This window comes from Siniperca chuatsi, linkage group LG13 (assembly GCF_020085105.1).
Source record: "Siniperca chuatsi isolate FFG_IHB_CAS linkage group LG13, ASM2008510v1, whole genome shotgun sequence".
Taxonomy (NCBI): Eukaryota; Metazoa; Chordata; class Actinopteri; order Centrarchiformes; family Sinipercidae; genus Siniperca; species Siniperca chuatsi.
In genome coordinates this window covers 17,780,623-17,800,700 of record NC_058054.1, presented here as the reverse complement: position 1 = coordinate 17,800,700, position 20,078 = coordinate 17,780,623, and the positions used below count along the sequence as shown (strand labels likewise).

Here is a 20,078-nt window from a genome sequence, read left to right as displayed (position 1 = left end):
GGGAGACGGTGGGTGGATGGGATGAACAGGTATATACAGCATGTGTGCAGTTTCATTACTGCCACCAAATGCGATGCTGCATTATTACTCCTCCGGGTTAGCCAATAGATGTGTGTTTGGCATCGCCCGGACCTTTGTGGACATGAACTGGTCTTTGTGTCTGCTGCAAGTGTGATGTTTTATTTGCATATCATGTGCATATATCTTTGTTTGCATGTCATTGTTCTTTCACGTGTTGCATAGGATCTTACAGTGCCTGTTCTTTCACGTAGGTTTGAAGTGATGTCTCAGCAAAAAGAGCTCACAATACTTGCACATTATAACACTGCATTGCAAGGACGAGCACAAAGAGTGATTGCAATTCTTATTTAGATCACGACCCGGATCATAGGTCATGATGTAAATGAGGCTTATTGCTTTCAGATGTTATATTTTATTGTTCCCCTGTGTCAATTCGTGATGTTTTATTAAATGTTTGCTTAAGGTTTCCTGTTAAAGGTCACATGTGATGATTTGGGAGCCCATAAAGTCAACTGATTATGTCATTACTCACTCACAGCAGAGAAACAGGAGTGGCATGATAGATGCACAGAGCACACTGTATTTCTGGTGTTTAAATTTAAGTAGTTGTTAGTGATTTAGATATAGATGCCCCATATCCATCTCTAAGCATTTTACTTTGACAGCTGTTGTCAATACATATCCAAAGACAACTGACAAAAACTGGAGAATACTCAAGCGAGAACTCAAATATATCCTTTGTCCAAAATGTGTCTTGCGCACTTACAATAACTTGTCACCTAAATTGCCCATAACCACACTGCACACTCGCAACCTCCATGGCCCAAGTTAAATGCTCACTCACTGCCGTCCCAGCTCTAACTGAAGTGATTTAGTAGTTATGTGTAATTTATTGTTTACAACTTCATCCTTCACACTAAAAGCTATCGAGTTCCACAGAAGCACTATAACAGCTCCCAGCTGCTGATGTTTATGTTTGGATGGCAAAAAGAGATGGTTGGAGACAAAAAAAAAGGAGGGGGAGGAGGAGAGGGAGAGACAGAAACACAGACAGACAGACTGGGGATACAAAGGATAAAGTGTGGCAGATAGCAATCTGGCGTATAGGCTGCAGGGGGATAGACAGAGGATGTAAAAGACAGAAAAAGAAATGATGGAGCAGAGAGCTCAGAGTGAACGAGCGTTGAGGGAGAAGGGCTGCAGACAGCAGTCTGAGCGGGTGTGAATGGTCTCCCTGTTATCCCTGCTGCCCACACAGACAGCCACACAGCAGCCGTGTGAGCAGGTGCTAACCCCACCAAACAGCAACCGCAGGGAACAACAGGTGCAGCCACTGTTTCCTTCGGCCTCCCTTTGGAAGGCAGTCTAACACCCGCCCTTCCCGAACATACAGCAATCCCAAAGCCCTCTAACACTAAAATATCCACAGCCCATACAGACGGGAACCAAATGGATACTTCAGTCTACATTTAGGAAAATAGCATGCAAAGGCCAGGCTTGAGTAATTCAATTATAGAATTAATTATGCCGCAAACAAAGTTGGAACCACTTGAAGCAATAAGGCAGAGCAGCCTGCAGGTAAAAGCAATCTAAGAGAGCCTCTGGGTGAGACAACTGCCCACAGGGACATTTAATGAGCTCTATTGATCACATAGGACCCTATTCAATCACACATGCTAAGCCCCAAACAGGGCATCTCAAGCACGGGGTAAAAAATTAGATTGGATTGCAGCATAATACAGCCTATCCACAAAGAGAGTAAATCAACGGCAGATTAGTGTGTTGGGGTTGCTAAGGAGCACGTTTCTAAAAAAATGTGTAGAATGACTATCTGAGATCTTGTGTCTGTGTGTGTGTTTCCATGTATGTGTTCAATAGAGTGAGATGAAACAGACAGAAGATGTTGGAAGGAGAGAGATATTACCGAACAGCTTCTCTGCTCCTATCACCAAGAGACTACGTCAAGCAATCGGCGACAAATTGCCTGTCTTTATGTCTAGTACACAGAGAGGAACACTGACTGACTCAAACACTCCTGGTTTTGACACTGTTGGGCTCTAAGCTGCCTCTAAACCTTTTTCTATTTCCAGTTTTCTATTTCTACTTTATATCAGACAATGGGATTGATTTGCTTCTTTTCGCCAAACCTGAGCCACCCAGCACACTGTTAAAGCTACCAAAATCACTCACTGTAACCTATACTCACTGTAAATTTCCTTGTATTTCACACAGTCTGGAGATACCTCCCACTCACTGCTCTGCTTATGTATGAAGGAATGTTAATGAACGCTCTTAGATGAACTTTAAGTAACTTTCAAAACGTGCTGTATCAACTCCCATCTGCCCTAAAGTAACCACCCTTCTCTGCGTCTGACAGTAGACAGGATTATTCTAATCTGATCATAAAATAAAGAAAAGTTCTGACTAGTGTCAAGAGATTTGAAGGAATGTGTATTTTCTTCAAAAGCAGCCAGTTACAGTATACTTTGAAGTTCCAGTTTCACACAGAGTGCAGTGTTTATCTGAAGGTAAGGTTTGGTAGGATTCTTTACTACTAAATCAACACTTGAAAAGGGTGTTGAAGTCTGCAGACCTCAGGGCAATAAGATCAGAAGGACCTAGCTGGGCAGGCATCTGCTGGGTGACCTATTCCAGCAGTGTCCTCAGAGTGTGGACCTCAGGGAGTCATTGTGCAGGATTAAGAGGGCCAGAGGGTCAGGTGTCACGCAGGCATTCTTTCTTTACTTGTCAGAAACTAGCTCTTATCCTGAGACAGGTACATTTAAAATAAACTCACTTATGCAAAACATTCTCTGTGTTGATGTGAGAGGCTTAACTGGGCTTTTCGGAAAAGCCCTTCCAGATGTTTGAAAAGGAAAGGAGCAAGATAATAGGTACCACACAAGCCGAGGAGCTTTATCTATAGCAAACTCTGCTGTATGGTGCCATAAACTGTACAACACAAGATAAATTATGTTCAGATGGCCAAGGTGGCTGCACCGTGTGGATTTGGTTGCTGTATTGGCCACATATACCGTGTAATAATGCCTTGAGGTTGTTTTCAATGTAAGAATCCCTCATATACTTAACAGTGGCCATGCATCTTCAGTTTTATGACTCTGTCTTCACTGATTCCTCCCCCCGAGGTGCAGCCTCTTTTTTATGCATCCCTGTGCACATTGTGTGGCCCCTGCACATGCTATAACACGCTAACATGTGTGTTCACTTTGCAGTTTATTGTTCTGTCCACTGTATCACCTTAACAACACCTCTGACAGTCCCTCATCCAAGGGTCAGGCAGATAATAGCACATGCGTGGTCTGTGAGGGTGTGACTGTTTAGGATACACACACATGCATATTTTATGTACGTATTTGTTGAAGTGTATGTGAGGGTCATAAGAAGTACAAGTTAGTTTGTCTCTCAAATGAAGCTATCTCTTTGCACGCAGCTGGTCCTCCCATTTTACTGCCTGGCAATTTGGTTGTGAGTGATATCCCAGCTGTTTCAACTTAGAGTGATAAATAATGATGCCCCCCCCCCCCGAGAAAAACAAACACATGACAACGAACAAATGACACTTTTGAACAGAGCAGAAATATTTTTTGTTTCATATTATATCAGACAAAATTAAATGAAATATACTGTATGTGTCTGTATGGAGTTGTGCAATTATTACACAACTTACAAAATAAGCATATAACAAAGTTACCTTTTCTCAAATGCCACCTCCGAGGACTTTTTACTTATTTGCACAAAATGAATGGAGGTATATATATTTCTTGGGAGCTTGGTCTATCTTCTCATGTTTTGCTGCTTTTGTTGTCCAACAAATTCAGCGAAGACCTAAGCCAACAGCAGGCTTTAGTTATGGCAGCTTAGCCACAGGGATTTGAAGGACTTTTTCATTGGGAGATAAAGGCACATCCGAGTCCTTTGTCTCCCAGCTACTCGAGATGGTTTTGTAGCCTGATGAAGCTTTGTTGTGGTTAATCTTTCCCCTTCCTCCATCCTGTCCTCTCCCCATCCCTTCTTTGCAACAAACACAACTTTTCTCTTTTAATTATGGCTTTTCATCTGGGGCCCAGTCACAACTCAGCGGAAAGTATAGCAGAAACACAATTATACCTGCGACTAGGAGAGAAAGCTCAGGGAAGGTGTTGTCTCTGCATATGGGTGTGTATGCTGTAGGTGTGTGTCTGTGTGCACATGTCAATCCACAAGCAGGTTCTGTTGTGTGTAGACCACCTATTGTGAGCTGTGATCCTCTTAGCAGGCTCCTGCCAAAAGAGCTATATTTACCCTTACTGGTGATCACAGCGCACAAAGAACAACACAACGAGAATATGAGCTACCTTTCAGCCTGTGCCTCCTTTTACGCCAGCATAAGAGAAGCCACTAACAGGGTATGAGATATATGGTAATGGCTGCCACGTTCAGACATTAGCACGGCCTATTTAGCATAGTCTTTGTTGAAGTAGAAAAATGAAAGGCATGGAGATGTTGGGCTGTGGTCAGTAAGCAAATAAACAAATAAACCCAATATATAACAAAACAATTTTATTTTCAGCTGATATCACAATTTATTTGTATTTATTCAAGCAATAACATGATTCTTCTTTGTAGTATATATTAGAAAATCACAAAGTTTAGCTTAAGACGCGGTTAAGCAGAAGAAAAGATGCTCCATGGAGACAGACGTCAATGGACTACCTTGTACAGTACAAAGTGCACCATGAACACTGTGTGACAAAACAGAATAATAACAGCATTAAAACAGGTCATATTCATAGATGAAAAACCCTTGTCACCGTTGTGTAATTAAACTCCAGCTTTGTTGCCGTTGTACGTACTGGAGTGTGCGTGTGTTCGACTCTGTGCTCATAGTGTGTGTCTGAGTGCGTGCACTGCATACTCATGTGCTCGCCTCTAGCTCAGAGCTGTGCAGTGAATGTATATGTGCTTACTGCAGTCAAACTCTGGTTAGCAACATTTGCCCTTGCTGCAGCTTTGTACAGCACTATAAATGTGTGTGTGTGTGTGTGTGTGTGTGTGTGTGTGTGTGTGTTGTTTTCACGTGCATTTCTGTGCATTTCCATCTCAGTGCAGCACCAGAAGTACACACATTACCTGTTTTGTAGCCCAAATTTGTCATTTGCGAGTGTTTGATTGCTTTGCACCTGCTGTGTATTTATTCCACTGTATGTACATGTCTATTATCCATAAGCTGATAACTCACTGCATCCATAGACTACTGTGTGCCTGTCACTAGCAGCAATTTGGCTTTAGGTAGAAGGCCTGATTGGGGAAGAAGTCTGAGGGGAGATGGAGCTCTCTCTGGCTAGACTCCAGTTCTGTCCATCCTATTTTAATTACCTATGGCACTCACCCAGGGGAATATCTCCCTTCCTCTCTGCCTCTGTATCTTCTCTCCTCTCTTCCTTCATCTCCCTTCTGTCTCTTCGCTACCATCTTCTTTTTTCATCTCCCTCTTTCGTTCATTCACTCTCATTATCTGTGTCTTCTTTATATCTTTTTCCTCTTTCGTACACATACATATAACCTAACAGCACACAGCTTGAGCCTACGCAGAGGTAACCTTTTCATTAGCATATAAATGACCCTATGGATTGAACAGTATTTTAGGATTTTTAACAGCAAAAGACAGATTCCCTTAACTCTGATTAGACTTGCTCTGAGGAGACAGGAAGCCACTTGAGGGAATATCGCCTCCACTTCGATAAGATAAAGACTTGACACAGTGTCCACTGCTGAAGAGAGCATGATTGTGTTTGTGTGTGCATGTGTGTGTGTGTGTGCGCATGCGTGTGTATGTGCGACGACACATTTGCTCATCCCTGTGTATATGAGTGCATGTGAACAGGTCTGTCTATCTGAATAAATAACTGTGTTAATTTCTCTTTACTTTGACCTGTTTATGTGGTTCTACCGGTACTGCCTCCTGTTATGGGAGATTTCTAATACTAATTAATTATTCCCACAGCAACCATTTTGAACTTGCATCTAAAGCCGGCAATACTGGCATAATAATATTTAAAAAATACTATGATTATGTGAAATTAAAGGAATAGTTTGACGTTTGGGGAAATATGCTGAGTTGTTTTCTGGTGGAGAGTCAGATAAGAAGCTTGATACTGCCCTCATGCCTGTACGTTAATATCAAGCTACAGCCAGCAGCCAGTTAGCTTAGCGTAGCACAACAACTGGAAACAGGGGGAAAGGCCTAGCTTGGTTCTGCCAAAAGGTTAAAAAATTCAATTAAGTCGATCCGATCAATTCTCTAGGAGGAGCTAGCTTCCTCTTGGGTTAGGATATGTCTCCAAGAAGCGTTTTTACATGTCTTGGGGCGATTCATCTCCCAAATTTCGTACACGTAAATGAAATGTAGGCCGGGGGGCTGCTTTTTTAAAATGTTCTAGGAGGCGCTGTGGAGCCATTTTGGAGCCATTTTGCCACGCCCATGCGTGGCCAACAACTCTGAAGTAAGTGGGAGAATTCCCAACTTCTATCTTGAAAATACAAAGTCAGCACATTTTTATATTTTCTAATTTCACTTTTTCAACTGTGTGTGTCTTTGTGCTGAATTAAAAAAAATACAATTTCTTTCAAAAAAGATATTAGAACTAAAAAAGTGGCATGACGCAAAGGAGCAATCCCAAGTCCAAGGTTCAAAACATCCCTATGGGCGAAGTTACAGATGCTGCATCCATGTTTATTCTGTGTTTCTAGCATGTAATCTATGAAATGTGTGAAAATATTAATCTTACTTCCAGTTATTTTGTGTGAAATGCATCTTGGTACATAAATGGCTACATAGCTGGATTGTACTCTTATTTTGTCTCCATGGTAGAGTTTCACAACCTAAGTGTGAAGTAAATTTGAAATAGCTGTTGTGGGTATCACATTGATCTGATCCTTTAATTTGGGAACTCTTAACAACTTTGTCTTAAACTCAACTCAACTCTCAACTCAGCTTTATTTATATAGCACCTTTCATACAAACATGTAGCCCAAAGTGCTTTACATAGTAAAATTACGCAACACAAACAAACAACAAAAACAAAAACAAAAAAAAGAAGAACCATTTTGTAAGACTAAAATTTACAACAATGAAACAATAAAGTGTTAAAAGTCAATACATAAAACTCAATAGAATAAAAATAATATATAATAAACAGCAATGATAAAAATAAAGTAAGAACCAACTTTACTCCACAATAACTGCCAGATTAAAAAGATCTGTCTTTAATTTCCTTTTAAAAATACCGAGAGAAGTTGCCATTCCAATATCCAGAAGCAGTGAGTTCCACAGTTTAGGGGCATAAGAACAGAAGGCATTTTTTCCGATACTTTTATGGGGCACATAAGGAACATTTAAAAGATAAGTGATCTGGCTGGAACATAAAATGAGAGAAAGTCTCTGATGTAGGGAGGATGAAGCTCATTTAAGGCTTTAGAAACAAGTAAAAGAACTTTGAACTCAATTCTAAAAGACACAGGTAGCCAGTGCAGTGTCTTAAGTACTGGGGTGATGTGATCCATGTTCTTTGTTTTAGTTAAGTCTCTGGCCGCAGCATTCTGAACTAGCTGTAGTTTTCTTATAGACTTTTTGGGTAATCTAGTAAAAAGGGAATTACAGTAGTCTAAACGGCTAGTAATAAAAGCATGAGTGAGTATTTCAGCATCTTTCTGACTTTGGCAATATTTCAGAGATGGAAAAAAGATGTTTTAATGACCTTGTTAAAATGAGAAATAAAATTTAAATCAGAGTCTAAAATCACTCCCAGGTTTGTGATGTTAGATTTAACCTGTATGCTAAGACCACCAAGCATTGAGTGCAGTTTTTCTCATGCTGTTTTTGGTCCTACTAATAGAATCTCAGTTTTTTCCTCATTTAGCTTTAAAAAGTTTTTACCCATTCATACATTAATGTCAGGGAGACAGGCAACGAGAGCATGCAGTGCATTGGGATCATTTGGAGAGACTGAGATGTACAATTGTGTGTCATCAGCATAAAAACGGTAGTTGACATGGTGATGGTTATTAATGTTTCCAAGTGGGAGCATATATAATGAAAACAAAATTGGGCCAAGAATGCTTCCTTGAGGAATGCCATAATCAATACTATGAGTCTATGATACATGAGCACCCAGGCTGACAAAAAACTGTTTATCAGTTAAATATGACTGAAACCAAGCTAAAACAGTGTCAGAAAGACCCACCTATTTCTTGAGTCTGTCAATTAAAATTGTGTGGTCAACTGAGTCGAATGCTGCACTGAGGTCTAAGAGAAGAAGGACAGCCACATTGTTTGCATCCACAATAATTCTTAGGTCGTTTACAACTTTCAGTGGTGCTGTCTCTGTGCTTAAAGCTTGAGACAAGACACCTGAGACAAACATCTGTTACGTAATGCACCTCTTGGTGTTGTTGATGGACAAGTAATGAGACATTTATTTTGTGGAGCCATGTAATGTTTGTCTGAACTTTTACTACTATGTGAAATCAGCACTGTACCATAGTAAGAAAAACATTCTGATATCTCTCTCTGATATTCTCTCTTCCATTTTCAGTGGAAATCTGTTTTAAGTCTATTAATGAAGCTACAGTGCTTGTAGGGTGGAGTACTGAAGTGTGAAGGTGACCCACTTCTCCCAGTTTAGCCCGTGTCTGTATTTCTACCCTCAGGCCATCTTACTTTATTCCGGGATTTAACCTGCATACTGTCCTCAAGGAGCGAGTGTGTTACAAATGAGCCAAATGATTTTTACAGTTTACACTTTTGAATCCAACTATAACTTTCTTGATCCATCCATTGCCTGTCATAATAATCCAGCAGAGGAAGTCTCAGAGCTTCCATTGACAAAAAGGCTTTTTTTTTTAAAGAGCACTATCTTCACACATACTTCTTCAAGTAATCAAGTTTGTGGCATCACAGCTGACCCTATGCCCAGTAAAGTTGTTCTTTTTTATGAGTCTGAATGGTTTTACATAAACAAGGAACAATGATCACCCAGCTAGCTCATGCAGGCTGATAGATTCAGCTGAAATATTACTTCTCTGAAGGGGAAACCCCATGAAAAAACACTCAGCAGTAAGCATATTTTCTAAGTGAATGTGTAATAAATTCATTGTTGTGTTTTCATTCAATGAATATTTTCCATTGTTGACCTATGGATTTCAAATGAGCTATAGTGTCTTGCCAGTGCTTGGATAATGTGGAGACAAAATGCTTGCAGCTCCCCCATCCCCCTTCTTGCTGAGAGAGAGGGGACACCCACCTCCCTATATCCATGTCCATGTATGTGTTCATGCACATGGATCTGGGTTCAAGCTTAAGTATATGCATCAGTATGTGTGCATGCATGTGTTTATGCTCACACATATGTGCACATGTATGTGTTAGAGAGCGAACCCACCCTCCTCGCTTTCACATCTACTGCAATAGAACATCTCTGCCTGGCTTTGCTATTGGTTGCTACGGTAACAAAGGCACAGAGTGGAGTGGCTGCAGCAGCTAAAGAGAGAGCGAGAGACAGAGGGAAACACTGAGAGAGAGAGAAAGAAATGTTTTTGCCTATGGACCTAATCAAAACAACAGATTTAACACAACGCACCAGAAAACACAGTTCAGATATAGTAACTAGCGAAATGTCAACGCCACTAAAAGATGTTTTTAGATTTTACTCGTCCAATTTCTTTGATGCATACACACACACATCAAAGGATTAATTAATGGCCACACTGTAGTACAGAACAGGTCATGGCTCAAGCATCTCGACAACAGTAGCATCTGTGACATTGGGTTTGGTTAGCAGTGTATCTGTGGCTTCAGACGGACTGCTGAGGCCCTTTGTATTTATGTCTCAGTGTTTCCTCATGGTCAGTAAATGCCTCTCAGTGTGGATAGGGATGGTGCTCTTTATTCTGTCTCTGTTTAGCAGGATGAGAGTGTATTGATCTTGCTCAGCAGCTTTAATAGTTGAAATGCCTTATGCAAATATGAGCATGTCCAATATACACTAAAGGCCACTGAGGCATTTTAGGATGGGATCATGGGTAAATATTAAATAGATAATCATTAAATAGATATATTTCATATAGCTTGTTGACATACTGGGGGGTTGTATAGAAATGCCCAGCATGCTGCTTACCCGCTCTCATTCCTGTCAGATCAGCAGAGGCAGGTGAACAAGAGCACACTTGAGAAAAAGACGTTATGAAATGGAGCTCAGTCCCAGCCGATGAGGACAAAACATATGGACAGACTGATAAGAGGTGAAAGCAGGTGATTATGCTTCGTCAGATGACCTGCTGATTGGTTAATGATGTGAGTATTAGCAGGTGATTTGCTAATGGTTTGCCTGATGAGGGTAGATTACACTGTGTGGCTGTCGCCGTCATTACATGCATCCCACGATAACTGTGTCAGTGTCACACCATTTAATCCTATCACACCAACATGATCTGACACAAATAGCATAACACCCTTTCTTCATTCCACTCGGTCGTCTCTCTTCCCTTGATTTCCTGATACTCATTCTGTCACCAGCGGTCTGTTTTTTATAGCTTGATGAGCTGGAAGTCTGTAGCAGGCAGCATCTCTCTTCCTCTTTTTTTGTCTTTTACTCAAACCATCTCTGTCTTTTATCCTTTATCTCTCTCTTCTGTCTTTCGGCTCAGCAGGGAAAACTCAGAACCCTTGATAACCAAACGTCAAAGCGCTGCCTCAAACTTCTTTTTATAGCCCAGACCTTTAAAATGACTGCCTTAGTCATGGCACTGGCCAGCAGCAGAGTTCTAACATGTTGGTCTTGGCCTAGATCTGATGGTTTATCTTATGCATCAATAACCTTAATCAATACACACTCTAATGAGGAGGCTACATGAATGTTTGGCTGCAGGTTTTGGCATGTAGCATGTGCAGGCTGTTTGCGAATGTGATTGTGTGTGTGAGAGACAAAGGAACAGAAATTGAGGAAGGAAAGAAGAATGCCCAGCTTTGAACCCTAGGCATTTTTGCTATTACATGTACATGCCATATACAGTATTATTTTCAGAATAAGTTGGGTTACTTATAAATGCTATCAATTTTGCATGTACATCATGTGTTTTAGGACAGTTTTATGCAACAAAATTGTTTTATGGAATTTAAAATTGTTTGAGTTTTTTATCTATATGTCCCACAGGTTTTCAACACAGGGCTAATATCTGTATATGGATGTATAAAGAGAGTGTTTGATGATGCCGAATATCACTGGAACACACGTTTTTTCATTTAATTCCATCCATCCATCCATACAACACAACAGAATTTCAGTTTAGGTTTAAGCATCAAATTTGGATCCCTCTCATGAAGTGGCCATAATGAAATCAGGCTGACCCTAAACCTGACTCAATCAGTTCTAGTTCAGGCAATCCCAATGGAGAGTCAGACTAACATCCCCCTCCCCAACCCTGGGGCTTCTCCAATGCTTTTGATGAGGAGAAGGCTTAGAGATGTCAGACCTGCAATCTCTGGGCTAGAATTTCATTTGAAGTGGCCCCCAGTGTATAGTATGCAGCCCACATCGCCTCACTGATGTCTTCAAACAGCTTGTCACTCAAGCGCATGCACAGTCTGAAGTGTTGGCAACACAGGTGAATCTGCTTATGTTTATGAGTATGTGTGTCTTACATCTGGGTGCATCTGTATGCTTCAAATAGCAGTTGTCATCACCTTAGCAACTAACACATCTACCGCTCTACCTGGTGCTCTATCTTTGAAAACAGTCGTAGCGTTTTTTATCCTGGAACAGACAAGCTGAGAGATATAAAGAAAGAGAAATGACGGGAGGAGGTGGGTGATGGAGGGAGACAGACGGAGGATGAAAGGAAATAAGCGGGGGTTGGGGGAAACATGGCATTCAGGTTGATTTGATGGGAACAGCATTCATATTGCGCACATCTTTTTCTTCAATTTCTAGCCTTTCTTTTCATTTGTGTTCCATCAAACTCCACATTTTCCAGGATTTTAGCAGCACTCTCAGCAACCCAAGACAGAACCCGTACTCCACCCTTTTTTGTTCTCATTTGTCTTGTCTTTTGTTTCCTTCTCTTTATATATCATATTCTTTTTCAAAGTATTCTCACATCAAGGACAGTTCGCTCTGCAAGTCGTGTAGCTGAGCCACAGGCATTTTGAGGAAATGCATAGAAAAGCTTCGACATTTAAACATGTGTTTGGTGGTGTGGCTGCCACAATTTATGACTGGTAGTAACTTATGTGCAGCAGTGTTATTCCACTGTCTTGGTTTTATAGGTGAAAGAGATGCTGATGTACAGCATGGGGGCTTGTTTTTGACAGTTTGACCCCTTTGTGGGTTTTTGCACCTAGAAAACTCATGACATTACATCAGCCTCATGTGTTGTGTTTAAATATAAGCATGTTAACAAGCTAAACTAAGATGGTGAACATGGTAAAGATGATACCTTCTAAACATCAGTATGTTAGCATTGTCATTGTGAACTAGTTAGTATGCTGATGTTAGCACCACTGTGCCAAAGTAGAGCTTCATACAGTAGCTAGCGTAGCTGTAGACTCTTAGTCTTGTTTTGTATGCGTGTTTGTGTGTGTGCACATATCTTGCACGGTATGACCCTTTTGTGGCCTCATAACTTTTTCCTTCCCTTTTCCTTGCTCATGATTTAGGGCATTCTTGACTTTTGACCTTTAGAAAGACATTGTCCAGCTTACCCAAGTCACTCCCTTCATCTCTCCCTTTTCTCCTCTCACTCTCTGATCTATAAAGACCAGCTATTCCTTTTTTGGCACTAATGACCAGTAATATTACCTCCATATGTCCGCATAGAAACACAATTAGTGAAAGGAACATTACCACCCAAAGTGGCTTTGGAAACCTTTGAATGTTTTGTCTCTCTGCGTGTTATATGGCTGTGAGAATCCCCTTCAATTCAAACTGTTTGACAATGGAGTGACATTTCTAACAACAGATCCCCATTAAACCACTAAGCAGACAATAGAAACACATTAGCTCCCTGCTGAAGCCTGTTTGGTGGCAGCAGTCACCCTGCTGCACTTCTGACCCTGTCCTCACACACATGCATACATACACACATACCTGTTGATTAAGAAATCTGTCAAAATGTCACCCTCGCACATTCTCACACACAGAAAAATATTGAGTACACAACAATGAAAATTTTCTCTCCCCTCTCTCTGTATTAACAGTGCATGTGTGTTGCTGCCATGGCGACCGTGGCTCCTCCCTTCACATTCCTCCTCCTGCTGCTTCAACTGGCTGATGGCTCATTCCCAGAGGAACCCAGTCCACTCAGTTACGTCCCCGTAGAGGGTATGTTTCCTTCCCGCTGTGTGTGTGACTGCACAACTGTATGTGCAGCATTGATGAATGACTCCATGGTGAATGTGGAAATCAGGGGTCAAGGGTCAGAGCCTTGGTGTGGAGCTTTTTTTTTTTAAGCTACTCAGGCGTATAGCTAAATAAAAACTCTGTCTCTCAATGGCAGTATAGTAGATTAATAAATGTGAGAGAGAAAGAAAGCTATAAAGACAGACAGAAAGAGAGAGAGAAATGATTGTTATAGATGCTGAGAGGTGCAGAGAGATGAAAAAGTGGGAGACAATTGGATTGGATGTGGTGATACAGATGACAAGAGAGAAGGCTGAGGGGTGGAAGAGAGAAGGGGAGGAGACAGGTGGAGATGGATCGCTACGTCCTCTCTCCCTCCCCTACAGTCAAGGACAATGAGACGTTTTCCCAATCTGTCTCCTGATGATGAAGGCTCCCTGTGGAGACCGTTGTCCTCCTCTTTGAAACTTTCTCATAGTCTGTTACTGCCACTTTCTCGATCCGCCTCATCTGTACTCTCTCATTTATCTGAAATGTAGTAAGAAGAGGGAGGGAATGCCTTTTTCCATAATGAAATAACAACAATGTTGCACACAGTTTTTCTCATTACGGAGCTGCATGCATCAAAAAAAGCAAAAAAACACTTAGAGGATAAAAGTGTTTTATGTGCAGTAACCGCCACACCAGTCATCTCTGCCCATTATCTTTGCTTTCCTAAACAAAAGCATCAAGAATGAGTGAAAACACTATTAAAGTGAAGGTTAGAGAATCAGTTGTATGGCCTTCCTTGGGTAAAGTATGTGTTCACTCTATTTGTCTGTCTGTGTGTTCATGTCAGTTGTGCGGAGGTATCCAGTGTTCTTAGGCAGAGCTCATCGTTCAGCTCAGAGACAGGAGCTGCACATCCAGACGGTCCTCCAAGTCAACCGCACGCTCTACATAGGAGCCAGGTAACCAACGGCAACCACCTCCAACTGTGTGTTACTGACACTCTCGCATTAATATCCTTTTGCTTTCATTTGATGCCACAGCTTCCATCTGCTGTCACTCTGTAGAGGACATTTTCAGTTTGTTCATGTGAGGTTGTATTCAATCTTGTTGTTAAATGTCAAGTGAAAGCTGTTTGTTCACTTCACTCTTATACACGATATATGGAAAATAAGAATTGTCTTACACCAGTAGATAAATCTGGGCCTCCAGCAAAAAAAAAATGTGCCTACGCATTGGTTACATAGTTTACATGAAAAACTTTTATATAATCTTTCATACATATACTGTAGATAATGTAAATAAAAGGCTCATATAAATCCCAATAAATATGACCTTATAAAATTTAATACTGCCCCCACATGAAGAGAGAGGCATGCAAATCTAGACTACTGTGCCTTGTGCTGCAATGAAGTTTAATAAACTTACCAAATGAATAATATAGTATATAAATAAAATAATATAATCCATTTAAATGAAACATTTCACATTTCAAACACAGTTGTAATTCCATGGCTTTTGCCTGTTTGACCAGAACAGATTTGTGTCACAAAAGAACACAAACAGGTGGCAGAAAATTTCTAATTACAAAAATTGCGAAAAATTACATCTGCCGTCAGATAAAATCCTAAAACAACAGTTTTATTCTGAAATGAATTACAATAAATTTTATTTGCTGACCCCTTCCTTACACATTGTTTATATTATATATCAGATATCCTATCCTATTAATATATTAGTATTATATTGGCACTGATTTGTTGTGCTGTGTGTTTTGTAGAGATGACTTGTACAGAGTGGAGCTGGATAACATGGCAGGTGATGAGATGTTCTACAGCAAGGTAAGACCTATTTCCTTGCACGTGCACACAAAACCAAACATGCACAAATAACTGATACATACACACATAACAAACATATTCTGACTGAGGTTCATTCCTTTGGCAGAAACGGACATGGGAATCCAATAAGAATGACATTCGAGTGTGCCGGATGAAGGGCAAACATGAGGTACGGTGCTTGTCGTGCACAACACACTGACTTTTAGATCCACTCTTACCTGCATCAACACTATCTACACTATCACACGCATGGACAGACACAACAGCTGTTAGAGAAACCTTATTTCCTTCGGGTGCACCTGCATATGGTATTTACACAAATTTGATCTTGTTGATACAGAATCAGCACATCACTTAATCACGCTAGCTCAGTGAAACGTTACCCAGGTCGAAAGATGTCCATGAAGCTTGAAAGCCATTTTCTTGCACACCTGCATTGTGCCAATTTTGTTCATATATCTCATTCGTGGCCTGTGGTGAAGACTGGAAAGTGAAACAATTATGTGTGTATATAAAGTGATAGTGTTCTGAGATATGAAGGGAATATCATCAAATCTACAAAAAACAAAGATTCGATGGGATGGCAGCTTGGTTGACAGGGTGTACCCTAAAATATATGTTTTATTGTATAAATGTAGCAGTGCCACCGGCAAAATCCAGTCTGGGTGGAACTCGTGAAAAAAGAAAAAGAGGCAACAGGAAACATTATAGAGCAAACTGAGCAGAGAGAGTGACACAGCCTCAGGGAGGAAACAGTAATTGAAATCAGTTGAGGAAGGGAGTTATAGGTAGGGATGGGAGGCGTGTAGGCGGAAAAAAACTGGGGTAGAAACATAAGGAGGATAGGGCAACCATCAGGTAGTAAGAAAGAGGCAGAGAGACAACAAAAGGAAAAGATGTGTTGCTTAAAAGAACACAGATAAATAAAGAAAAGATGTAGGGGCGAAAAAAGGAATTAAAGCTGTGGTAAAAGAAGAAAAAGACAGGAGGAGAAAGACTGGCCCAAGGTGGAGAGATGGCGAGAGCATGAGAGGAAGAAGACAAAAGATAGAAAGGTGAATGTTAGCTAAAGCCTGATAACTCACATGAAAACATCAAATAATAAAACTCAGGGTGAATGGCATTATTGATGCAACTGTGAATCATAGTTACTAGATCAGTCCTAATGCTTTACAGTCTCATAGCGTCTATAGGTAAGTGAGCAGCATCACCTAGTTAAAGTTATTACAGTCCAAGAATAGACCTTTTTCACAGCGGACATTTTGAAATGTCATAGCAGGGAAAGCACAGGTGGAATTAATAACATTAATGATGGACCTAATCCATTCAGGTGTGCCAGTAAGCCAGCAATACCTGCGAACTGAACTGAACTGAAACACCTAAACTTTAATATCCATTATTAAAATTGTTAAAAGATGAGGTTTTGGGAAATACACTTATACGCTTTCTTGCTGAGAGTTAGATGAGAAGATTGATACCACTCTCACATCTTTACGGTAAATCTGTCGCTGGAGCAAGTAGCTGTTCAGTTTAGCTTAGCTTAAAGACTGGAAACAGCTAGTCTGGCTCTGCGTACCCGCACTTCTAAAACTCACTAATTAACACGTTATATCTTGTTTGTTTAATCCGCCCAAAAACAGAAGTGTAAAACCAACACTGTTTTACGGGTGGTTATGCTGGACTGTTTCTTGGCTGGGAGCACTGACTTCCTGGATTCTGGAGTTGGTTGCCTGGCAACAGCTGTACGGATTAAACAAATGACATATAGCGTGTTAGTGAGCTTTAGAGGTGCTGCTTGGCATATTTTGTTACCTTTGGAAAGCAGGCTAGCTGTTTCCTCCCTGTTACCAGTCTTTGTGCTAAGCTAAGCTAGCCAGCTGCTGGCTCCAACAACACATTTACCGTACAGACATGAGAGTGGCAATCTCATCCAACTCATGGTAACATGTCAAACATGTCAAACTATTCCCTTAATACTTCCACCTGTGCTTTTCCTGCTATGACATGTCAGAAAGTCTGCTGTGAAAAAGGTCTACAAAAATTACTATCATAGTATCATAAGAAGAACATTATTTACCAATATGTTATCAGGAGGAAAATTCCACATTTGAAAGACAAAACAGTTTGACTTGCTCAGCCTCATTTAAACTAAAGTTTTGGCCAGAAATAATGCCAACACTGATTAGCCTCTGCAGTTCAAACACAAACTGGAATACTATCAATTAATAAGCATGTATAATTCAATCCCAAGTAAGAGCACAGTTTTGTTGGTATTTGGCAAACAATAAAATTATGTGCAAATAGAATTGCTGTCTCAGTCGCAGTATAGTTACTAAAATATCCTCCAACAAAACATGACTTTGTCACACATACTGTTAGCTAGTAACACTAGCTAGCGTCATTCAATATCAAGGAGGAGCACTGAATTTAGTTCCTAATTAACAAATCATCAACCTACACAGGTTTAATCAAGTTCCATCAGTAACTTTTCATTTTTACACCTTTGCAACTTCATGTCACCAGACTGTTGTGAAATACTATCACAAAGGAACTGAGGGGCTAACCAGTGTCATCAAGTTTCTGATAGATTCAGTGGCAGCAGCTTTAAATTTCAGCTCAATAAGCAGCCTCCACTTTGAAGACAGCTATAAAGTCCACGTCCTATTGTTCCTCCAGATGGAGTGTGGTTGAGGGTGTTATTTCCTCTAAGGATTGTTTTAAGCTGCATTTTTCATACTTCACACTGGCAGTCTTCTTGCTCTCACTGGTAGTTTTGAGCTTAGCTTTGGTTCAAAACTGTCTTTTTCACGTTGCCCTGCACCTTGTGATTTTCTCTTCATCTTAAATCTTTTCCTTTTGTGTTTTTTTTCTACAGGGAGAGTGCCGTAATTTCATCAAGGTTTTGCTCAGCCAGCATGGTGGCCTGTTTGTATGTGGAACAAACGCCTTCAACCCGCTTTGTGCCAACTACACTGTTAGTATCCATCTATCTGTCAGCTGGTCATTCTCTGTGTATTTGCCAGTTTGTTTATCTGTATAATTTTTTTCCTGTTGCAGAGAGACACTCTAGAAATGGTGGGAGAGCCTGTCAGTGGGATGGCACGGTGCCCATATGATCCAAGACATGCCAATGTGGCTTTATTTGCAGGTAGTGTCTTGTGTTTGCACACTAAAGATGAAGAATTCAGGGTTTCGAGCAGTCAGCAGACTCAGTCTTCAGCTCCAGACATTGAAACACCTGTGTCCTTGTGTTTACCTTTACAAATGATTTATAGTCAGACCTCTTGCTGCATTGCCTGTTTGGTTTTAATCTTCCTGACCTTGTGCTATCTCTCCATCTGTATCTTCCCCTTCTTCTTCTTCTTAATCTCACCCTTTCCTCTTTCTGTGCATCTCTCTCCCTCTCAGATGGAAGTCTCTTTACAGGTACTGTGACAGACTTCCTGGCCATCGATGCGGTGATCTATCGCAGCCTTGGCGACAGCCCCGCCCTCCGCACAGTCAAACACGACTCCAAATGGTTCAGAGGTACTTTTAGAAACAGACACATAAATGACCCTCCAGAGCCAGACACCTTAAATAGACAATCAGGAAGCAAATAACAGAAATCTATAGAAAGCCAAGTGGACCATAAACATCACAGAAATGTAGTGCACCATCCAACAGGCACGTTACAAAAACACCTGCCGAGGCTACAATGAACCCCTCAGCAGGCTACAATGTCAGCCAGGCAAGGCTAGAATTGTCACCTGCCGAGGCAACAATTGCAGCCTCGCCAAGGGGGCCATTGTAGCGCAAAGAAATAACTTCCTAATGTGGGACTCAAACCTCAGTCCCCAACACTGAAGGTCAGTGCGCTAACACTGAGCTTTCTGTATTGGGGAAATGTGAGGGGAGACATCAGTGGAGAGAGTGAAACCTGTGATCAAAGACCAAGGTACGTTTGAACCGTGCAGGCAGAAACCAGAAACACAACAAAAAGTACAAATTCAGCTCAATTTCTTGTTCCGTTCTTACTGACAAAACAAATTTACCACTCAATGTTTTGTTTTCATTGGTGGGTGGCCTTCAGTGCCCCCTTGCTTCTCATTGGCTAGTGTGCTCTATAAAATATGTTTGCGCTGTGCTCTACTTCTTTGCCTTTAGACAGTGCAATGTCAAAACAAATATATATAGAAAAAAGCTTTAAATCTGTACTTTCTCCTGTTTGAGTCCTTTATTGTTGAAGATACACACAATTATAAATGTGTCTAATTTAACACTATTACACAGTTTTGTGTAATAGCATTAGATATGCTTCCAGTTTCAGCAAGAGAAAATTAGTCAAAGTTTATGATTGTTCCTCACTTGTTCTGTATTTATTTGATGTTAAAGGCCTTTTCATAATCAGCTTTATTCAGGTAATGTATTTCTGTGCATGGAGGGGGCTGCCATGGCACTAGTTGCAGATATGTTTGATGTTCACTTTCGAATAAATTAAAAATACTATTTGAATATGTGTGTCAATTGTATATTTAAATATTTGTTGGAACACAGGCAAACGTACAGATAATTTTACTTTTATTTTATACACATACAAGATATTATTTCTTCACTGAATTTCAAAATCACATCAGGTAAGGTATAGATGGATAGCAGCTACAGAATCATGCTAAATGATAATATATGGGCTACAAAGGTCCACTGCCCCCCTTTTTTCTTAATCAGATAAGTACTTAATAAGTAGGGATGTAGTCAGTCTGCTTGAGCAGACATGAAAACTAGGAAGTTCTTTTTACTAGACCATTATCAGGTAGGATGAATCTCACATTGAGTGTGTTTTGCCAGTTATCAA

At 40.6% G+C, this 20,078-nt stretch overlaps 1 protein-coding gene across 3 annotated transcripts in view; it reads left to right on the top strand.

Moving 5' to 3' along the window:
- The window catches only part of LOC122886303 (semaphorin-6B-like), a 33,557-nt gene that overhangs the window by 651 nt on the left and 12,828 nt on the right, over positions 1–20,078 (top strand). The window contains exons 2-9 of one of the 3 annotated variants that reach the window (XM_044218287.1): positions 10,221–10,330; positions 13,274–13,397; positions 14,254–14,365; positions 15,184–15,244; positions 15,351–15,413; positions 18,120–18,218; positions 18,302–18,392; positions 18,653–18,772. In XM_044218287.1, coding sequence (XP_044074222.1) covers positions 13,277–13,397; positions 14,254–14,365; positions 15,184–15,244; positions 15,351–15,413; positions 18,120–18,218; positions 18,302–18,392; positions 18,653–18,772 — 667 coding nt within the window. In that variant the 5' untranslated portion in view covers positions 10,221–10,330; positions 13,274–13,276. The other 2 variants (XM_044218286.1, XM_044218284.1) reach the window with 2 other exon arrangements.